The sequence below is a fragment of the Dipodomys spectabilis genome, unplaced genomic scaffold (assembly GCF_019054845.1).
Source record: "Dipodomys spectabilis isolate Male_0828 unplaced genomic scaffold, ASM1905484v1 ptg000002l, whole genome shotgun sequence".
Lineage (NCBI taxonomy): Eukaryota > Metazoa > Chordata > Mammalia > Rodentia > Heteromyidae > Dipodomys > Dipodomys spectabilis.
In genome coordinates, this window is record NW_024870679.1 from 50,046,040 (window position 1) to 50,064,214 (window position 18,175).

The following is an 18,175-nucleotide window of genomic DNA, read 5'->3' on the forward strand; positions in this document are numbered from 1 at the left end:
GCTCAAAATGGTAAATTTCTAGCCTTGAGCACAAAGAGACTCAGGGACAGTGCCCAGGCCCTGAGTTCAAGCCTCATGACCAGGGGGGAAAAGTGTTTCACAGACCTTTCTGCCCAGGATGGCTTTAAACCTTGATCCTCAGATCTCAGACTCTTGAGCAGCTAAGATTACAGATATGAGCCACCTGTGTCCAGCTTTGATATCCAAATTGTTTAATTTTCCCCAAAAGGGGACTAGACAGGGATAAGGAGTCTAAAGGAGTGAGAATAAGTAGGCCAGTTCCCACATGGAAGAACAGAGGGGAGAGGCTATGGTCCTATAACAGGGCTGGATTTTTTTTTTTTTTTTTGGGGGGGGGGAGAGAGGATCGGTTGTGGGGCTTGAACTCAGGGGCTAGGCGCTGTCCCTCAGTTCTTCAGCTCAATCAAGGCTAGCGCTCTACCACTTTGAGCCAGAGTGCCACTTCCAGTTTTCTGGTGGTTTATTAAAGAGTCTCATGGACTTTTCTGCCTGGGCTGGCTTTGAACTGCAATTCTCAGATCGCAGCCTCCTGAGTAGCTAGGATTATAGGTGTGAGCCAGCAGCAGCCAGCCAGATCTGGCTTTTTGACTGGCTGTCTCTGTGAACAGTCAGGCACAGGGCTCTTTAGAGTTTTTTGGGATTTCAAGTCACGGTAAGGAAACATGTAAATCTACTTGAGCTAGTAATAGGAGTCTCAACACTTCTTTCCCCTTCTTTTACTTTGATAACCTCTTTTCCTAGCCCATAGAAGAGAAAGCAAGTCTTGTCCTTTTACAGTTCTTCCTTCTGGCTTCAAATCAGATCACTCTTTATGTTTAACATTCTTAAGAATGCCAGGATATGGTGCATCTCAGCACATCTTGGGACATTCCTCATATTAAAGCAGTAAAGCAGAAACCCTATAACTAGTGGACTCTTGTGGTTTTCAAGACACTTTCTGCAACTTGAGAATATGCTAGGACAACAAAGCACTTCTACTTCAGGGTGACTCCTAGCAGCCTGGGATATTAGACCAGTCAGAACCCAGACACAGCCTTTCTTCATTTTAGTCTCTATCTTTTTCTCTGAAACCCTTAGCAACAGCATCCTGTGCCAGTTTCTATGCAGAAACTCTGCAGTCTCCTGAGTATCCTGTTTGTTGCTGACATCTGACAGCATTTCTGGGAAACAAAACTTTTCACCTACTGAAGGTTCCTTGTCCACCTAGAAACTGACAAAGATCAAACAAGGCATTGGACTGTGGCCATGGCTCTTAAGTATTGTCACATCACCCTTTGGTATATCTATCCTCCAAAGATAGGATATATTTTCCCTCACTCCACAGCTGGAATACATAAGTAACCATAGCCTTTCTGTTCTAATGAGGCTACTATTGCCGCTTCTTTTGAGGACAACGGCTAATAGGGCTCCTGACATATGTCATAACAGGACCCAAAACCTGTGGCATTGTCTTCAGAATTGCCTTATGCTTTGCTTTTGTCAACACTTGTCCTTAGTTCCTTCTCAAATCTCCTTGAGATGGTTCTGAAAGCCTCTGTGCTGTGACCTGGCTTCCTTAGGGCATGCCTCTGCTTAGCCCTGCCTTGTCACCAAAGATCAGCTTTTTCTGACGAGCAAAGAGGGACAAGAAATCTGGAGGCGTTGAGAACAAGTGGCTAATTCCCAGGTGAGTATTCTGGTGAAGAGCTAAGAATCTTGTTTCTAATCCATGTTTTCTCTCCTCCAGATTATGCTGCTGATGAGAGCTGTGCACCCCGAGGGTATCTGGCAGCCACCATGCAGTTTGTCCCTGGCCATTTCTCCTGTGATGTTGTATGGGGAACAGTGATCCGAGTCCATTCACGCCTCAAGATGGGGCCCAGTATGGGGGTCTCTCGTGGTATGTAATGGCACGAGAGAGTAGGGTGAAGGGTGTGGGGAAGAGAATTTCTTAAGTCCATGTTACTCCCCCAGCCATACAGGCCCTGCGCTCTGTGCTCAATGCCTTTTCTGTGGTGAACCGGAAGAATATGTTTGTTTATCAGGAGCGAGCAACCAAGGCTGTATACTATCTTCGGTATGTAGATCCCAAAAAGCTGGTTTAAAGTCAGGGACAAGTTAAAGTCAAGAGACACGTCATGCCTCTTTCTTTCTCAGGCTCCTGGAGACATCTTGCAGTGACCGGCCATGGGAAGGGGATACCCTGCCCCCTTCCCTAGCTCTGTCCCGGAGCCAGGAGCCTATCTACTCTGAGGAAGCCTTGGCACGTATTGCTCCCACTCCTCATGTCCCCTGTGCTCCCCTTGTACTTTGTTTCCTAGAGCTAGAACCTGACCGTATTTGTCCCTGCAGGGTCCTCGTTCTCCAATGGACATGGCTTCCAGCCGTAGTTCAGATACTGCTCGCCCCGTGGGCCAAGTGGACAGGCATATCCAGCTGCTGGTACACGGTGTAGGGCAGGCAGGTAAAAAACAGGAAAGGTTTGGAAGTGACTCATTATATCCCAGAATCCTTGAGAATGTCTCTCAAAGTCTCTTCCTACTCTGCTTGGGGCCCCCTCTTCCAGTTGCTGCTCTGAACAGGAGCTGGGTGGGAGAGGACAGACTCCAGTAACATTTAGGTGGATTAGGATAAGAACTAATTGAGTTACAACGTGGGAAGAAGAGCTGGGTGACTAGGATAGTTGCCTTCATGGGCCTGAGACCAGGGGTGGACAAGAGTAAAGATAATGGGTTCATTTGGGGCTATGTTGAGTCTAAGGTCCCCAGGTAATGTGTACAAAGTTTCAGGCTAACACTCTTATATACCTCCCTCATAATATTTGCAACACACCTGTGAGGTTGATGCTGTTGTAATTCTCATCTTTGGATGAGTGCACTGAATCTTTGAAGTAAAATTCATGTGCCCATATTTACAATGATTAGCTTGGCAGAACCAGACCCTACTTCTGGTACCTTCTAGCTTTAGTACTCTGAATTACTGCCAGTATATGAGGGGTGGCATGGGTACAGCTGGATCTTATACCAATGTCTCCGTCTTTCAAAATGGCTTTGTAAAGGCCCTGAGATCACAGATGAGCTGGTGCGGGTCCTGCGTCGACGCCTGGATGAGGCCACGCTGGATGTCATCACAGTCATGCTGGTCCGGAACTGCAAGCTGACACCAGCTGATGTGGAGGTCAGTTCTCTCCCACACTCTCCTTTAGCTCAGCTGCAAGCATCTGACCAGTTTACAGTGGAGCTTGCACATTCAGCTGACTTCCCTTTCCCACTCGCAGTTCATCCAGCCTCCTGGAAGTCTCCCCTCAGAAGTGCTACATCTGGCCCTGCCCTGCTCCTGCAGGCCCTGGCTTCCTGCCCTGGCCTGGTACCTGAGGCAAAATCTGCTCATCTTCCTGCACTCTCCAAAGTACACAGACAGCAACAGCCGGAACCACTTCAAAGTAAGATTGTCCTCACCTCTCATGTGAACTCATCCCTTGTACTGCTCCCATATGTGTCTTTGCCCATGGGCCTGTATGCACCTAGCCCTCCACACACGTTCGTTTTCTGCCTGTGTCTCCCTGATCTCCCATGTGCACTTATACCTGTGCACACTCTGGATGCCTGTCTTAGTGCTTCATGCCTTTTCTCTCCCAGCATCCACTCCCACCACAAGGTGGCCTTCCTGACTTGGACATCTACTTGTATAACAAGCCTGGTGGACAGGGCACTGGAGGCAAAGGTACAATGCAGGGCATGGGCCTGTGGTACTGCCCGGTACAGGAAAGGCTTTTCTCATCTTGTGGCTGAGAGAGCCTTTGCCAGCCTTGCAGGTGAAGGGGATCTCGGGAGGGGAGGTCAGCAAGTGCCAAAGCTGAGTCTTCCCGTGGGTTTCTACGCAGGAGTCGCCTGTATCACTCTAGCCTTTGTGGATGATGCAGGAGCACCCATTTCACTGGCATTGTGGCCCCCATCTTCCCCGGGACCCCTAGACTCACTGCAAGAAGAAGAATTTGAGCAACTGACTCAGGTCATCCGCTGCCCAGTCACAACGGACAGTTCTTCAGGTGGGGCAGCTTGATGGAGGAATGGAGTTTTCAGTCCGTTATGTGGCAGGCAAGAGCAATGAGTAGGGTGGCATCTAGGGGACCCTCAACTAACTCCCATTCTTTTCTTCAGCTCTGAATGGGGCCCCACAGCTTCGCCTGGATGTGTGGGAAAAGGGGAACATTAGCATAGTGCAGCTGGAGGAGAAGCTGCGGGGAGCAGCTCGCCAGGCCTTGGCTGATGCCCTCATGGAGCTGCAGTTATTGCCAGCTTCACTGTGTATAGAGGACACACCCCCAGGTATGTGAGTCAAGATCTCTAATCATAGGTTGTTTCCCATTCTCCCCACACCTGAAATGCTTTAAGTCCAGGAAAGACAGTATGGTAGGTGAGCGTACAAAGGCAGGATTCAGAGAAAACATCACAAATGTTTCATCAGAGGTGGGCACACACAATTGTCCATCACCTTGTCTCTACATCATCAAGGTAAAGCAGTGACAGTGAACACATGGCAACTGAGATCACCTGAGGAAGGAGCTCACCCTAGGATCTTACCTCACAAATACATCTCAGCTGCATGTGCTCAGTAGCAGGTAGAGCAAGTGGCCAGGCACTCTCATGCCAGTCTTGAGCTAGCTTGTCTGGAGCGGGGTTGATTAGTGATGCAGTCTGTAATGTCTGGTATCCACAGGAAGTCTCAGCAGTGGATCATTGGAAACCAAGAGTTCTGCAAGCCGAGCCAGCACTTTTCCTTCTGGTTCTGGGGAGCCTGTGACTCCACCCAGCAAAGCGGGCCGGCGTAGTTTCTGGGATATGCTGGTAATGGGAGGAAGCAGTGAAGTTGTCCTTTATCTTGTTGCCTGTCTCCTAACTCCTTCAACCCCATCCCAACCCCAGCCTTGCTTTGAGATAAAACTGCTCTGTCCTTTTAGAGCACAACATGGTAAATTTTCACTGATGTAGAGAGCCCAACTTATTCAATGCTTTTGCCTCCATTTTTTTGTTGGATCCTCATAATAGCCAGTGAGATAAGTAGAGCTTAAGCTCATGAGGAAGAGGCACAGTAAAGTTGAGTAACTTTCCCATGTCTGTTTAGTCACATGGATGCCAGGGCCAGAGCCCAGGCCTCCAAAACCACCAGACTTGGCTATCCCTACCCCTTCTTCCCAATAGCCCTTCCTCATTCCCTACATTATCCCTAGAGTAAAACAGAATGTGGAGACTTGGGTTCTCCCAAAACAACTGATGACATTGTCCTGGATCGGCCTGAAGACACTCGGGGTCGCAGGCGACATAAAACTGAAAATGTTCGGACACCAGGTGGAACTGAGCGAGCATCAGGCCCAGATTCCGGAGCCCAAAGACAAAGGTATATGTGTGTGCTATGGTACTGCATCATGGGAAGGTATAGGTGTAAAGTCATAGAGCAGTGTACGATTTGTACACACTTACTTGTGTCCTGTATGGATGTGGACGTTCTTACTTCTGCTCTATCTTTAGACGCCGGACAACACAGCTAGAAGAGGGTGAGGTGGGGACCCTGCACCCTGTGTTTGCTCGTATCATTCAACGCTGGATGGGGTTTATGGTTCAGATTGGTGAGACCTCCCAGTCCTCCTCCGTCCCTCAGCACCCTGTCTTGGTCCCCAGCCTTCAGTCCCACAGTGACTTCTCTGTCCCCTAGGTTGTGCCTCGGTGTCCAGAAGCTCCACCCACATGGTGTCCCGGTTCCTTCTTCCATCCATCTTGTCTGAGTTTACCACTCTAGTCAGCTCCATGGCTGGAGACACCAGTGTCCGTGTCTTTGAGCAGCATTTGTGAGTTTGGGTTCTCATGGAATTGGAGGGAACTTCCCCAAACCCCCTAAAGCTGGGAACTATAGGAAGCCAAACTCATAGATGCTGGGCTAGGAGAGGTGGGAGCCAGCAAAGAGAAAGGCTATGGAATGGGGCCATGGATGGTTTCCCTTTTTTGCCTGCTCCTCCTTCTCATTAGGGGTTCAGAAGCAGAGATCTTCAGTCCTTGCACCCCTGGGCAGTTGGGCCCAGCTCCTCGCCCAGCAACTGAGCGACACCTCCTGCTTCTGGGAAGGAACTTCATGCAGTGGAGGAAACCAACCCAACAGGGTGAGGGTATAACTAAGGGGAGGGACTACCGGTTGCTCTCTGACCCTGCAGTGGGTAAGATGGGGCTAAAGGGGTCTGCTCACAGGCCCCCATTGTGTCCTTTTCCACCCTGTAGCTGCCAAAGCCCTGCAGCGCTTTGAGTCAGGAGGTGATGGGAGCTCAGGACGAAATGCTCCCCGGCAGAGGCTCCTGCTGCTAGAGGTCGTGGACAAAAAGGTCAGTGTCAGGTCACTGGAAGGGAAGAGGGGTCCTATGATCTCACTAACCCTGACTTCTAACTACAGCTACAGCTGCTGACCTACAACTGGGCTCCAGACCTGGGGGTGGCCTTGGGCCGAGCACTGGTTCGCCTCGTGCAGTGGCAGAACGCACGGGCACATCTCATCTTCTGCCTGCTCAGTCAGAAGCTGGGGCTGTTCCATCATTATGGCCAGTTGGACTTCCCTGTGCGTGATGAAAAGGTACCTGCTGCCTGCATCCCTCTTCTTTTTCTTGCCACTGAGATCAAAGAAAGCAGGAGAGAGAGGACAGACTTAAGAACAGAAGTAATAGGGAAACTCAGAGGGGAAACCCAGAAATGGAGAGAGGGTCCAAGGACAAAGGCCATGCGACAACTGTGATGCTCCATGTCTCTCAGGAGCCAAACCCATTTCTGCTGCCGACCATGGAAGTGGAGACCCTCATCCGGAGTGCAAGTCCCCCACTGAGCCGTGAGCAGGGCCGGCTGAGTGGGTCCTCTCGTGGTGGGGGTCCCCTTTCCCTGGACACATTTCCCTTTGATGAGGCCCTGAGAGACATCACTGCTGCCCGCCCCAGCTCCACAGTTGGTCCTGTACCCAGACCTCCAGACCCTGTCACATACCATGGACAACAGTTTCTGGAAATCAAGATGACAGAGCGCAGAGGTGAGAACTTTGATCCAGGCGGTTGGGAGGGAAAACCTGTGGGCAGCTCCTGGAGCAGTTACTACGGCTTTCCACCCACAGAGCTGGAGCGCCAGTTGAAGATGGAGAACCTGTTTGTGACCTGGCAGCAGCGTTCTGCCCCCGCCAGCATGCCAATCAGTGTGAGTGACCCCCATTGTAACCCCAGCCTACATCTTTCATGAAGACCCAGTGACTCTTCCCTAGCCACTGCTCCAGAGCTGACTGCCTCCCGAATGTCCTCAGGCTGGGGAGCTGGAGACCCTGAAGCAGTCATCTCGCCTGGTCCATTACTGTGCAACAGCCCTGCTCTTTGACCCAGCTGCCTGGCTGCATGGACCCCCAGAGTCTTCTGGGCCCCCTGAAGGGCAGGTGAGGCTCCAGACATAGATTTCTTCTCTGAGAGCTGTTTACCTCACTGGGACCTCTTCTCTATCTTCAAGAGGTTGACAGTGGGTAGAGCCTTAATGTCCACTTCCACAGCGGCGCCATCGCCCAGAGTCAGGTTCTGGGAACCGAGAGGCCCCTGAATCCTTGGATGTGCCTCTACCAGGAGCCCGGGAGGAGCCATGGCTGAAGGAGCTAAGCGTAGCCTTCATGCAGCAATATGTACAGTATCTACAGAGCATCGGCTTCGCACTGGTACCACTGCGGCCCCCCTCACCCTCCCGCAGGTGAGCCCACCTCCCTTTCCATAACCCTTCTCCACTGCGAGTGAGACTCCATGAACTTCCTCCTCACATAGATCCTGCTTTCGAAACTTGGCCTTGTGCACATTCATCCCACTCCATTGGGCTGGCACACATCTGTGAGGCTCTTGGACGAGCACTTTCATATAGACTTCAGGGGTGTCCTGCAAACTTCATATGACTTGTGGAACTCAGGAGCACAATTTAACACAGAACTACGTACATTGTCACAGAACTTATGTACACCTGTACCTTGTGTGTTTACACACATATACCCACACATGTGAATCTCTTAAGCTCTTGGGTCTGAGTCTGACCAACTCCTGTCCTGACCACCCCCCTAGCCTCTCCTGAGATTTCATATGGCTTCTCTTCAGGACTAGATGGCTTTTCTCATCAAGGCCCTCGCACTGGGCCTCCTTGCACCTTTGTCTATGGCCAGTTTTGTCCATAGTCACTTCCTGGCCAGTAGTGACAGAAGGAGGCAGTCCTCTGTTCCTACCTACCATCTCCCCTGAGCACAGCTTGCTGTCCCAGATAGCAGGTCCAGCCTTGCTGCTTTCTCACTGCACATCTCTGAGTAAGTTTTTTCCAGTAAGACCTTGATAGCCACAGTCCTTCACCTATCTGATCTGCCTCACAGGGCTTGAACTCTGGGCCTGGGCTCTGTCCCCAAGCTCTTCAGCTCAAGGCTAGCGCTCTACCACTTGAGCCACAGCACCACTTCTGGTTTTCTGGTGGTTAATTGGAGATAAGAGTTTCAGGGGCTTTCCTGCCTGGGCTAGCTTTGAACCACGATCTCAAATCTCCTGAATAGCTAGGATTACAGGCGCTTACCAAGGGGAGCCCAGCTCTGACTCATCTTTTTATCTCCCTTCCTTTTCTATAGCACCAGCCGCCTGCGGGCCATGGCTATTCTTGGAACAGAGGGCCGAAGTTCCTTCTCTTGCCCGAAAACCAAGACTGAGGGGAGCCCTAAGGTAACTAATTATCCTATCATGATGATATCAGCAATGTCATAGACACAAGTCACTGACCCTGAATTATCTCCCCATGGTGAGATCAGTGACCCTGAGTGATATACTATGGTCGCCCAACCTAGACTGACACCATTAGTCGGTAACCTAAGGGATTTATGCCAACACGTGCCCCATTTTTCCTTTCTTCAGAGCACTAGTGCTCCTGTTACCACTTACCACCTGCAGCGGGCACTGCCTGGGGGCATCATCCTCATGGAGCTGACTTTCCAGGTGAGTAGGGGAGCACTGAGTGGGAAGAATCAGACCTGTCTGATTCTTTTTTTTGTTGGTGGTCATGGATCCTGGGTCCTGTCCCTAAGCTCTTTTGCTCAAGACTGGTGCTCTATCACTTTGAGCCACAGTACCACTTCCTGTTTTCTGATAGTTAATTGGAGATAAAGAGTTTCACAGCCTTTGCTTCCCAGGCTGGCTTTGAACCATGATCATCAGATCTCAGCCTCCTGAGTAGCCATGATTACAGGTGTGAACCTCCCTGACCTTTAATCTCACCTTCTCTCCAGGGCTGCTACTTCTGTGTCAAACAGTTTGCTCTGGAATGTTCCAGAATCCCAATGGGGCAGGCTGTCAACTCTCAGGTAAGTGATAGGGACAGACGAATATGGGCCCCATGGCCCCATGACCCACATAAAGGACAATAACAAACAGTTGTCAGTGTGACCTAGTGATTGACCTACAGCTGTGTTTTGGTCAGGTCAGTGGTCATTCCACATTCTGGTACTATGACCACCTGCTGGTTGGACTCTGAGTATTCCAAAGCTTCATTGAGCTACAACACCAAGATAAAAAGCCAGCCAGCATGGTCTAGCCCAGGGATCACCATGGCACTGACAGTAGTTGGCACAGTGATCATCCATGACATGATTATCTGGACAGTGAGGACATTTGAACACAGTGGGTAATGTGTCACATTCAGGTCAATGCTTTGCACAGTCCTGGCCTAATCTAGAGCTGGAGATAGCCTGCCATTACCAATATTAGTAATCACCCATACAATGTACCCTGTACTAGGTTATTATTTATGTCCCTGTCAGTCTGCCTCAAGGCAGGGCCTCATTACCCCAGGAGGGGTAGCAAGCATTCAGAAGTGCTTAGAATGAGTTGAGAATCTAGTAAGATCAGAGGCCTGAAGCCCTTGCTGTACTTAGTTGGACTTCTTAGGTTGGAAAAAAATGCCACAGTAGATCCCTGCCTTGAATCTACATATACTTTCTTTTTTTTTTTTTTTTGGTCGGCCGTGGGGCTTGAACTCTGGGCCTGGGCGCTGTTCCTCAGCTCTTCAGCTCAAGGCGAGCGCTCTACCACTTGAGCTACGGCGCCACTTCCGGTTTTCTGGTGGTTTATTGGAGATAGGAGTCTCACGGTCTCTCCTGCCCGGGCTGGCTTTGAATTGCAATCCTCAGATCTCAGCCTCCTGAGTAGCTAGGATTACAGGCGTGAGCCACCAGCGCCCGGCTAAATCTACATATACTTTCTGAGAGATGAGGATTCAGCTGGGCCCAGTGCAAGCAGTGAGATCTCATAATCTTCATCGTGGGGAGCTCTCCATATCTGGACAGCACAAATCCAGTACCAGATGGCTGTCTGAGGATTGCAGTTCGAAGCCAACCCAGGCACCAAAGTCCACTAGACTATTTATCGCCAATAAATTACTGAAAGTACAGAAATGAAGCTGTTGCTCAAGCGGCAGAGTGCAAGCTTTGAACAAAACTCTGGGACAGTGCCCAAGCCCTACATTCAAGCCTCAGGACTGGCGAACATGCCCATTTGTGCGCGCACACACACACACACATACACACACACACACACAGAGCTGGAGGTATAACACAAGTGGTAAAGGGCCTGCCTCATACGTTCAAGGCCTTGAATTCAAACCCCTAGTCCTGCCAAATAATAGTAATACTAGTGAGGGAGATCACATTCTAGGCAACTAGCATACGAGTACAAAGTACAGAGGAGATAATATGAGCTATCCTAGGGAAAGGCAGGTAGTTTAACAAGCAGACAAGGCTGAAGAGATGAAAGTGTCTGGGAAAGTCTTCTAATAGGAAATGTACACCTGGATCCTCATCTTACTTTCTATAATATCACCTTCTAATACGGTTTGTAATTATTCATTTATTCAACCTAATATTGTCCTGTCTCCTACAATTAGATTGTAAGCTCCTTGGGTTACCCTGCCCATGGTCTGTTCTCCACTGCACATCCAATAGTGACCAGCCACCAGTGGATACCTAATGCACACTTGGCAGACATTTGCTGCATTGAGTCTGTGTCAGACTCTGGTAGAATCTGACATACAGGGTAAAAAGGCCTAACTATTTAAAATGATCCCAGATTCGTGTAAATAGTTATAACACAGCAATAAAAAGTGTAACAAAGAGCAAGTCTGTGCATAGTTGTGCATAAACAGGACTCTGTCAAAGCTCCTCTTCTCCCTGGAAGGAGGGAAGTGTGCATCAGGCAGCTTGTGCTACTACAGCCTAACTCTGCTGTCTGTCCCCAGCTATCCATGCTGTTCACAGAGGAGTGTGACAAGGTGCGGGACCTGATGCATGTGCACTCCTTCAGCTATGACTTCCACCTGCGCCTAGTGCACCAGCATGTGCTGGGCACCCACCTGGTACTGCGGCACGGCTACCACCTCACTACCTTCCTGAGACACTTCCTGGCCCACCACCCTGATGGACCCCACTTTGGCCGCAATCACATTTACCAAGGTCAGTGCCCAAGGCACCGTGGGACCAAAAAAGATGATTGTGAGGTATCTCCTGCCCAGGGCTTGTGGGATCAGCTCCTGGGCAAGTAGTCCCCAGTCATTACCACTCATATCACCCATCCCATTCCTATGCTTCCATGTGTCTCTGCCTTAAGTTCTTTATGGCTTTATATCAGAATTCAGGTCCTGTTTCACGCATACCCTGTCCTCTAATCTCAGCCACTTTTATCTTATCCCAGTGTTCCTCAGGATCTCCCTAAGAAAGCTAAGCAACTCTCAGCCCCTGCCCTGCCAGGTGAAGGTACTTGTCCCAGGCTTAGTGTCTGTGTCCTGAAACTTGCCCCTTAGGGACACTGGAGCTCCCCACACCACTCATTGCTGCCCACCAACTATACAACTATGTGGCTGACCATGCCAGCTCTTACCACATGAAGCCACTGCGCATGGCCCGGCCAGGGGGCCCAGAACATAATGAGTATGCCCTGGTATCTGCATGGCACAGGTAAGGCTGAGAGGGGGCATCCAGCACACAGTCTGGTGGGGCTGAGGTTGGGACCACACTGGCAGTAGGCAAGAATGCAGCTGGTTTCATTAGAACCTCAGAATTCAATCCTCTCCACCCCCACTACACAGCTCTGGCTCCTACTTGGACTCAGAGGGACTTCGCCATCAGGATGACTTCGATGTATCACTGCTGGTCTGTCACTGTGCTGCACCCTTTGAGGAGCAAGGAGAGGCTGAGCGGCATGTTTTACGGTCAGCTTTACGAGTTTTGCCGTTTTACGAGTCCACTCTAGCCTGCCCCTTGCTCTTGTCCTGTCTTTGTGCCTACTCTCATGTGCTTCCTCCACCCCAGGCTACAGTTCTTCGTGGTGCTCACCAGCCAACGAGAACTGTTCCCCAGACTCACTGCTGACATGCGCAGGTTCCGAAAGCCACCCAGACTACCCCCTGAGCCAGAGGCTCCTGGGAGTGCAACCAGCACCCCTGGGGAGGCCTCGGGGCTTATCCCAGCCCCTGGGCCAGCTCCTCTGTTCCCACCACTGGCCGCAGAGGTGGGCATGGCACGGGCACGGCTGGCTCAGCTTGTCCGGCTGGCTGGTGGTCACTGCCGTCGGGACACCCTCTGGAAGCGCCTCTTCTTGCTGGAGCCACCAGGGCCTGACAGGCTGAGGCTAGGGGGACGCCTAGCCCTGGCAGAGTTGGAGGAGCTCTTGGAAGCAGTCCATGCCAAATCCATTGGGGACATTGACCCTCAGTTGGTAAGGGACTGTAGTAAGGGCTGGAAGGGTGCCAGGAATGTCACAGGCAGCCAGTGGAGAGTAAAGGAGTCCAGGTGACTCTGGGACAGAAAAACCCAGGCCTATGACATACACTTCCCCTCCCTCCAGGACTGCTTCCTGTCTATGACAGTCTCCTGGTACCAGAGCCTGATCAAAGTTCTCCTAAGCCGCTTCCCCCAGAGCTGCCGCCATTTCCAGAGCCCAGACTTGGGAACTCAGTACCTGGTAAGTCCCTTACTCCTACTCTGAAAGGGGAAACAGCAGACATCTTCATCAGAGTTCACAGCTAGCCCTCTCAGGGAGCCCCAAAACAAGCCCAAAACTCCACAGATATATGTAAAACGTCAGAGCACTGGGCATCAACTCCTGGTTTGTGATTTGCTGAGAGCAAAGCTCTTAATTGAGGGCTAAAGATTCTGAAGGAAAACAGCCTCTGACATTGGCAACCCAGGGAGTTCTCAGGACTTCAACAATGGTTGGTCACAAAGATTGGAGTCCCAGAAGGGAGCTCTTGGGTTTTAACACCTGGTCTTCAGACCAGCAGTGGCAGCATCACCTGGAAACCTACTGAAATACAGATGTTCAGGCTCCATCCCACATGACTCGGGATCTGTCTTAGCAATATTCCTAGGTGATCTGGGCATCCGTAGAGTTTGAAGACACAGCTCTGAAGGACAAGCAGAGAGGAAAGCACTTCAGTAACAGGATGATGGGCATGCACACAGGGAACTAGAGACTAAAGAGATAGGCACAGTGAATTCTGTGGTTCAGAAGAGGCATACAAGAGGAGACATTCAGGCAAGAAAGTACAAGTTGGACTCTGGTGAAGTGGTCCCATGGTAAAAGGTATAAGAGGGAAAACTGGGGTATAACAGGTCATCCAGGTAAACTGAGGTCTATTAAGACAGAACTACAGTGGTGTAGGTGAAACGAAGCAGGTTTAGGGAAAGAGCCGTGTATTCTGCTCAGAGTAAGTTGAGTGTGAAGCCTGCAAGGATGTTCACTGTCTCGAAAGCCTATGAACATCAGAGCACAAGAAAGACCTAAGCAGCAGCTATATGAACAGATGGTACTGATGCCTGGGGAGGGGCAAAACCACCCAGAGAGTTGATTCCAGAGCCAAGCTTTAGCTAACACCTAGACATGGCGGGGGGGGGGGGGGGGGGGGGGGTGCGGGCGCGGGTGGCACAGAGATAAGAGAGTCAAGCCTAGAGGCAAGAAGAGCACTGTACCCATGGTAGAGAACTCTTCTTTGACCAACTTCAGTGTGGCAGGCTCTTGTAGAGTCCTGGACCAATCTGAGGAGGCTGTAACAGGCTAACTGGGATTTGGTTTGGAGGCACAGGCCTGAGTAGCCTGGGAGTGCAGGTGGGCTCTTCCATCCAGACAGGAAGCCCTGCAAGACAGTCTGTTCCTCAGGTGAGACAAAGCTCTCTTCATCTCATTGTCACTGCAGGTTGTACTGAATCAGAAGTTCACCGACTGTTTTGTGCTAGTGTTTCTGGACTCCCACTTGGGAAAGACGGTGAGAACAGGAAGTGGGGGGCTTTCATGTCAGACCCATGGGAGACTACACCACATGCCCTCCCTGCTGAGCTGGGGATGCCCCTTCTTCCTGAGCCGTCTCCTGTTCTCTCACCACTGCACTCTCACTGTCTTTCCCATAGTCTCTGACGGTGGTTTTCAGAGAGCCCTTCCCAGTTCAGCCCCAGGACAGTGACAGCCCCCCTGCCCAGCTGGTGTCCACCTACCACCACTTGGAGTCCGTCATCAACACAGCATGTTTCACCCTTTGGACCCGCCTCCTCTGAGGAAGTGACCACTGAGTCACTATTCGCCAAAGCATGGATCTATAAGATTGTCTATCTGAGGCAGGATTGATCAGCTCTTCTGGGGCACAGGGTAAACTCGGGCACTAAGTGACACCCCAACGATTTGTGAATGTCTGAGATTCACTGCTGGAGCCTGCCCTCCCAGAACACTCATAACAACTTACTAGCCAGGACTCTAGAGTTGGGTCAACTCCCAAAGTGCCCATTCCCTCTCAGGCCCTTGGGCCCTTCCAGAGTAGATTACTCTTTCCTCTCATCCTAGTGGGATCCAGAGAGTTCTCTGAATCAAGTCGCAAGCATTCATCCGTTAAAAGCTCAGCCTGAATCCTGCCTCACAGTATTTGGTCACTGCTAGCCACCTGCTCTCAGTTGGCCGTCTAGTCTTTATTTCCACTTGGACATCACTGCTGGACATTGCCATCGTCATAAGACACCGTGGTTCCAATCCTAGCTTTGCCATTGAAGCACCTGAGCACAGTGTCAGGTCCTTGTACTCTTGGACCCTTGGTTCTTCTCCTGTAAACAAGGAGGACTCAATTCTCTGGTCTCCACAGGAGTCCTGGCACTGGCTGGAGGATCTGAGCATAAGCTATGTGTTCCTTCTCAATGGGAGGAAAGCAACCCAGAGACACTGAAGCATTAGACACTGTGTGTCCTCTATCCCAATAACATACACATATGAAAATGCTTAGCAGGTTGTCTTTAATTCAGAGGAAGAGATAAGACGCTCACTCACTGTCCAGAGAAGTATTCAGGTGGTTTGCAGGACCTCACTGGCCAGTCTGTGGTTGGCCTTGCCTATCCCAGTATGAACGCAGCCAACTTAGACCCTCCACTGTGTCTCCTGTGTGGAGAGAAAGAGAGTGGCATCTCAACTTACAACAGAAAGCCCTGTCCAACATGTGTTCCTCCAATCCTCTTCCCCTGGCTACACCTGGAGCCTCACCTTGAGGCTGATACTCGCAGCCCACAAAACCTTGGTAGCCTTCATCTTCCAGCAGCTGGAACAGGTAGGGGAAGTACAGCTCTCCAGGGCTGTCTGGCTCACCTCGACCTGGGACCTGTGCCACTTGCACATGCCCTGTGTACAGATGTGGAGAGATAAGGGACCTAGACTACTGCTGAGGCCTGAGGGACAGTAGAGGGGGATGTAAGGGTGGGTGACCATAGGAAGCAGCACCAGACCAGGAGAGCAATTGCCTCTCACCAACAATGGGCAGGAACTCTCGGATATTTCCTGTCAGGTTTCCATCCATGATCTGCCAGTGGAATATGTCCTGGGGAAGAGATTACTACAGTAAAACCCCTCAGGTGACCCAACTATTCTTCCCAGATTGGGAAATAGGGCTCTCTGAGCACCCCCTTTCTCCTACTCACCATTTGTAGTTGGAGGTTGGGTCTTCCCACCTTCTGTAAGATGGCTGCCGCTGTAAGAACCCAATGAGTGGGGTTGTGAGACTCGAGGGGAGCACAGGAATCAAGGATAGGAGGCAGCATGGGGCTGGAGTCCTACCCTGCTGGGGTGTGTCCAGGAAGTATTGGGGATCAGTGATCCGGGTGTTAATGGGCTCCAGCAGTCCCACGAGGTTCTCCTAGCACCATGTTGGATGCATTCATCCCTCATCAATCAGTTACCAACACCACCTGTCTCTAACCTGGACTAGTGCCCAACCTAGTGCCTAAACAGCTCTCCCTTCTCCATCCTTTTGTGCATGTGCATGCATATACACACACATACATACGCACATAAACATCGCCACTTCTCACCTGAGCCAAAACATCAGCTGCATGCCTCAGGTTCTCCAGAAAAACTGTCTCCATCTCACCCCTGACTGCATCTCGGTCAGCCCCCTGGGGTACCCGGCCAGCCATTAAGTGTATCCTGTGGGGAAAATGGGATTGGAGGCTTCACACTGCCCTGACCATGTCAGCCCTTGCTACTGCTTCAGGTCTTCTGTCCATACCACCTGACCACATGCTGACTTCCCAGCCACCCCAGTCACTTGTACGCAAGCCAGGTCAGGATGCTTCCTTAGAGCCAACCCATCCTCTGGCCCAAGGGACCTCAGTCCATCCCTTACCCCCTCCTGCACCTTTCAGCCTTTCTTTCCCTTAGTCCTTCTCAGGCTATGAGCATGTTTGAGGTTCACCTTTTTAAATGACTTTGACCTTTGCCCTTGTACCCATCGTGTCCTGCTTGCCTCCACTTCTCCTTGCGTCTGTTTCTTGGCTTCTTCCTGATCTGTTTTCCGTCCCTACCACTCACCAACAGCAATGAGCCCCTGGTTACCAGTTTCTTCTCAACAAGTCTATTTGACCTCTGCTGAATCTGACATTTGTTTACTCATTCCCACTTTGAGGCTTCCACCTTCTTCCATCACCTCCTGATCTCTTCAGTTTCAGCATCCAGCTTAGACACAACAGACATGCAGGTCCTCCTAACCCCAGCTATCTAGCCCTCCAGTCTCATAAACTCCAGCTGAACTCTCAAATCTTCCTCTTGCTCCTGGCCACAGCATCCTTGCCTAGAGTAGTGTACAGGCCGAAGGTGAGGCTCCTTTGAGCACTAAGGAAGCAGCTTTTGTTCTAGTCAAAGGGTTAGGTGCTGACCCTGCGCCTATAGCTTCCTTGCCCTAGAATGGATCACTAGCTGGATTCCCCCCCCCCCCCCTGCTATTTCCCTGTCACCCAGATGGGACTGGGCATGAGATGCGCGTGGACGAGTGGTCAACAGGACCACACTGGCAGATAAATGCAGAGGACCCGGATTACCGGGGCGAAGGGGCAGGGCAGGATACCTGGGGCAGCCCAGAGCCTTGGCGTACAGGACGGCCTGCTCCAGCCCCTCGCGGAAGGCCGCCTGCCTCCCGGGGACGGCCCCCAGCCCCATGTCCCCCTTCTCTCGGTCTCCTGCGGAGAGAGCGGGCGTCAGTAGGGGCTGGGCCCCGCGGCCCCGGATCCACCCACCCACCCCACCCCCACGCCCGCCCCGCCCCGCCGCTCCGCGCCGCGCGCACCGGGCGGCGTGTTGATCAGCACCAGCCGCAGCCCCGCGCTCCGCGCCGCGCGCGCCAGCGCCTCGGGCGGCTCGGTGTACGGCCAGGCCACCTCGGCGGCCTCGAAGCCCGCGCGGCCTGCGGCCTGCAGTCGCGCGGGGAGCCCGTGGAGCTCGGGAAACAGCCAGGACAAATTGGCGGAGAAGCGGACCGGAGCCATGCCGCGGCCAGCGGGGCGGACGGGACAGAGTCCGAGGGCCGCCGGAAGACGGAAGGCCGGGGCAGCGGCGGGGCTCCGCCCTCCGAGTACACGTGTGCGTGGTGTGGTGCGCGCCCGATCCGCGACCGCGCGGACCCGAGAGAGCCACGGCAGGGAGAGGCGCGGGGCCGGGCCGGGCCGAGCCGGGCCGGGCCGGGAGCCGGACGCGGGCCGCCCCCAGGCCCCGCTGAACAGAAGCTGGAACTTTTAACCCTCCGTCTCCCCGAGGCTCACTAAGGAACAAATGAAAGCCATGACCAAATAAATAACTTGTGTGCCGCTC

General features: G+C 51.9%; 2 protein-coding genes across 5 annotated transcripts in view; one reads left to right on the forward strand and one right to left on the reverse strand.

Annotated features, from left to right (window-relative positions):
* The window catches only part of Szt2 (SZT2 subunit of KICSTOR complex), a 52,860-nt gene extending 37,534 nt beyond the window's left edge, over window positions 1–15,326 (forward strand). For all 4 annotated transcript variants that reach the window (XM_042675200.1, XM_042675220.1, XM_042675211.1 and 1 more), the window contains exons 43-72: window positions 1,748–1,900; window positions 1,975–2,077; window positions 2,158–2,263; window positions 2,353–2,464; window positions 3,059–3,177; window positions 3,278–3,442; window positions 3,639–3,723; window positions 3,884–4,048; window positions 4,161–4,328; window positions 4,720–4,847; window positions 5,231–5,397; window positions 5,529–5,626; window positions 5,713–5,845; window positions 6,024–6,154; window positions 6,270–6,370; window positions 6,439–6,615; window positions 6,792–7,059; window positions 7,141–7,220; window positions 7,324–7,449; window positions 7,561–7,751; window positions 8,656–8,746; window positions 8,936–9,016; window positions 9,307–9,381; window positions 11,310–11,523; window positions 11,871–12,024; window positions 12,156–12,278; window positions 12,379–12,784; window positions 12,914–13,030; window positions 14,262–14,330; window positions 14,473–15,326. In XM_042675200.1, the coding sequence (XP_042531134.1) occupies window positions 1,748–1,900; window positions 1,975–2,077; window positions 2,158–2,263; window positions 2,353–2,464; window positions 3,059–3,177; window positions 3,278–3,442; window positions 3,639–3,723; window positions 3,884–4,048; window positions 4,161–4,328; window positions 4,720–4,847; window positions 5,231–5,397; window positions 5,529–5,626; window positions 5,713–5,845; window positions 6,024–6,154; window positions 6,270–6,370; window positions 6,439–6,615; window positions 6,792–7,059; window positions 7,141–7,220; window positions 7,324–7,449; window positions 7,561–7,751; window positions 8,656–8,746; window positions 8,936–9,016; window positions 9,307–9,381; window positions 11,310–11,523; window positions 11,871–12,024; window positions 12,156–12,278; window positions 12,379–12,784; window positions 12,914–13,030; window positions 14,262–14,330; window positions 14,473–14,616 (4,250 nt within the window). In that variant the 3' untranslated portion in view covers window positions 14,617–15,326. The remainder of the gene's footprint in view (window positions 1–1,747; window positions 1,901–1,974; window positions 2,078–2,157; window positions 2,264–2,352; window positions 2,465–3,058; window positions 3,178–3,277; window positions 3,443–3,638; window positions 3,724–3,883; window positions 4,049–4,160; window positions 4,329–4,719; window positions 4,848–5,230; window positions 5,398–5,528; window positions 5,627–5,712; window positions 5,846–6,023; window positions 6,155–6,269; window positions 6,371–6,438; window positions 6,616–6,791; window positions 7,060–7,140; window positions 7,221–7,323; window positions 7,450–7,560; window positions 7,752–8,655; window positions 8,747–8,935; window positions 9,017–9,306; window positions 9,382–11,309; window positions 11,524–11,870; window positions 12,025–12,155; window positions 12,279–12,378; window positions 12,785–12,913; window positions 13,031–14,261; window positions 14,331–14,472) is intronic.
* On the reverse strand, window positions 15,321–17,890 carry Hyi (hydroxypyruvate isomerase (putative)). The gene is made up of 8 exons (XM_042675239.1): window positions 17,655–17,890; window positions 17,436–17,547; window positions 16,405–16,519; window positions 16,151–16,229; window positions 16,015–16,064; window positions 15,845–15,914; window positions 15,584–15,718; window positions 15,321–15,481 (listed from the first exon to the last, which is right to left on the reverse strand). The coding sequence occupies exons 1-8, from the start codon at window positions 17,851–17,853 to the stop codon at window positions 15,408–15,410; spliced, it is 834 nt and encodes a 277-aa protein (XP_042531173.1). The 5' UTR covers window positions 17,854–17,890; the 3' UTR covers window positions 15,321–15,407.
* Window positions 17,891–18,175: the final 285 nt, after the last annotated feature.

What these genes read in the sequence shown, in the direction of transcription:
- Hyi (XM_042675239.1), bottom strand. Translation starts at nt 17,853, where the DNA reads ATGGCTCCGGTCCGCTTCTCCGCCAATTTGTCCTGGCTGTTTCCCGAG. An exon ending in AGAGTTCCTGCCCATTGTTG is followed by an intron (nt 15,719 to 15,844) that starts GTGAGAGGCAAT and finishes ATCTGTACACAG; the next exon opens with GGCATGTGCAAGTGGCACAG. An exon ending in CTGCGAGTATCAGCCTCAAG is followed by an intron (nt 15,482 to 15,583) that starts GTGAGGCTCCAG and finishes CTCTCCACACAG; the next exon opens with GAGACACAGTGGAGGGTCTA.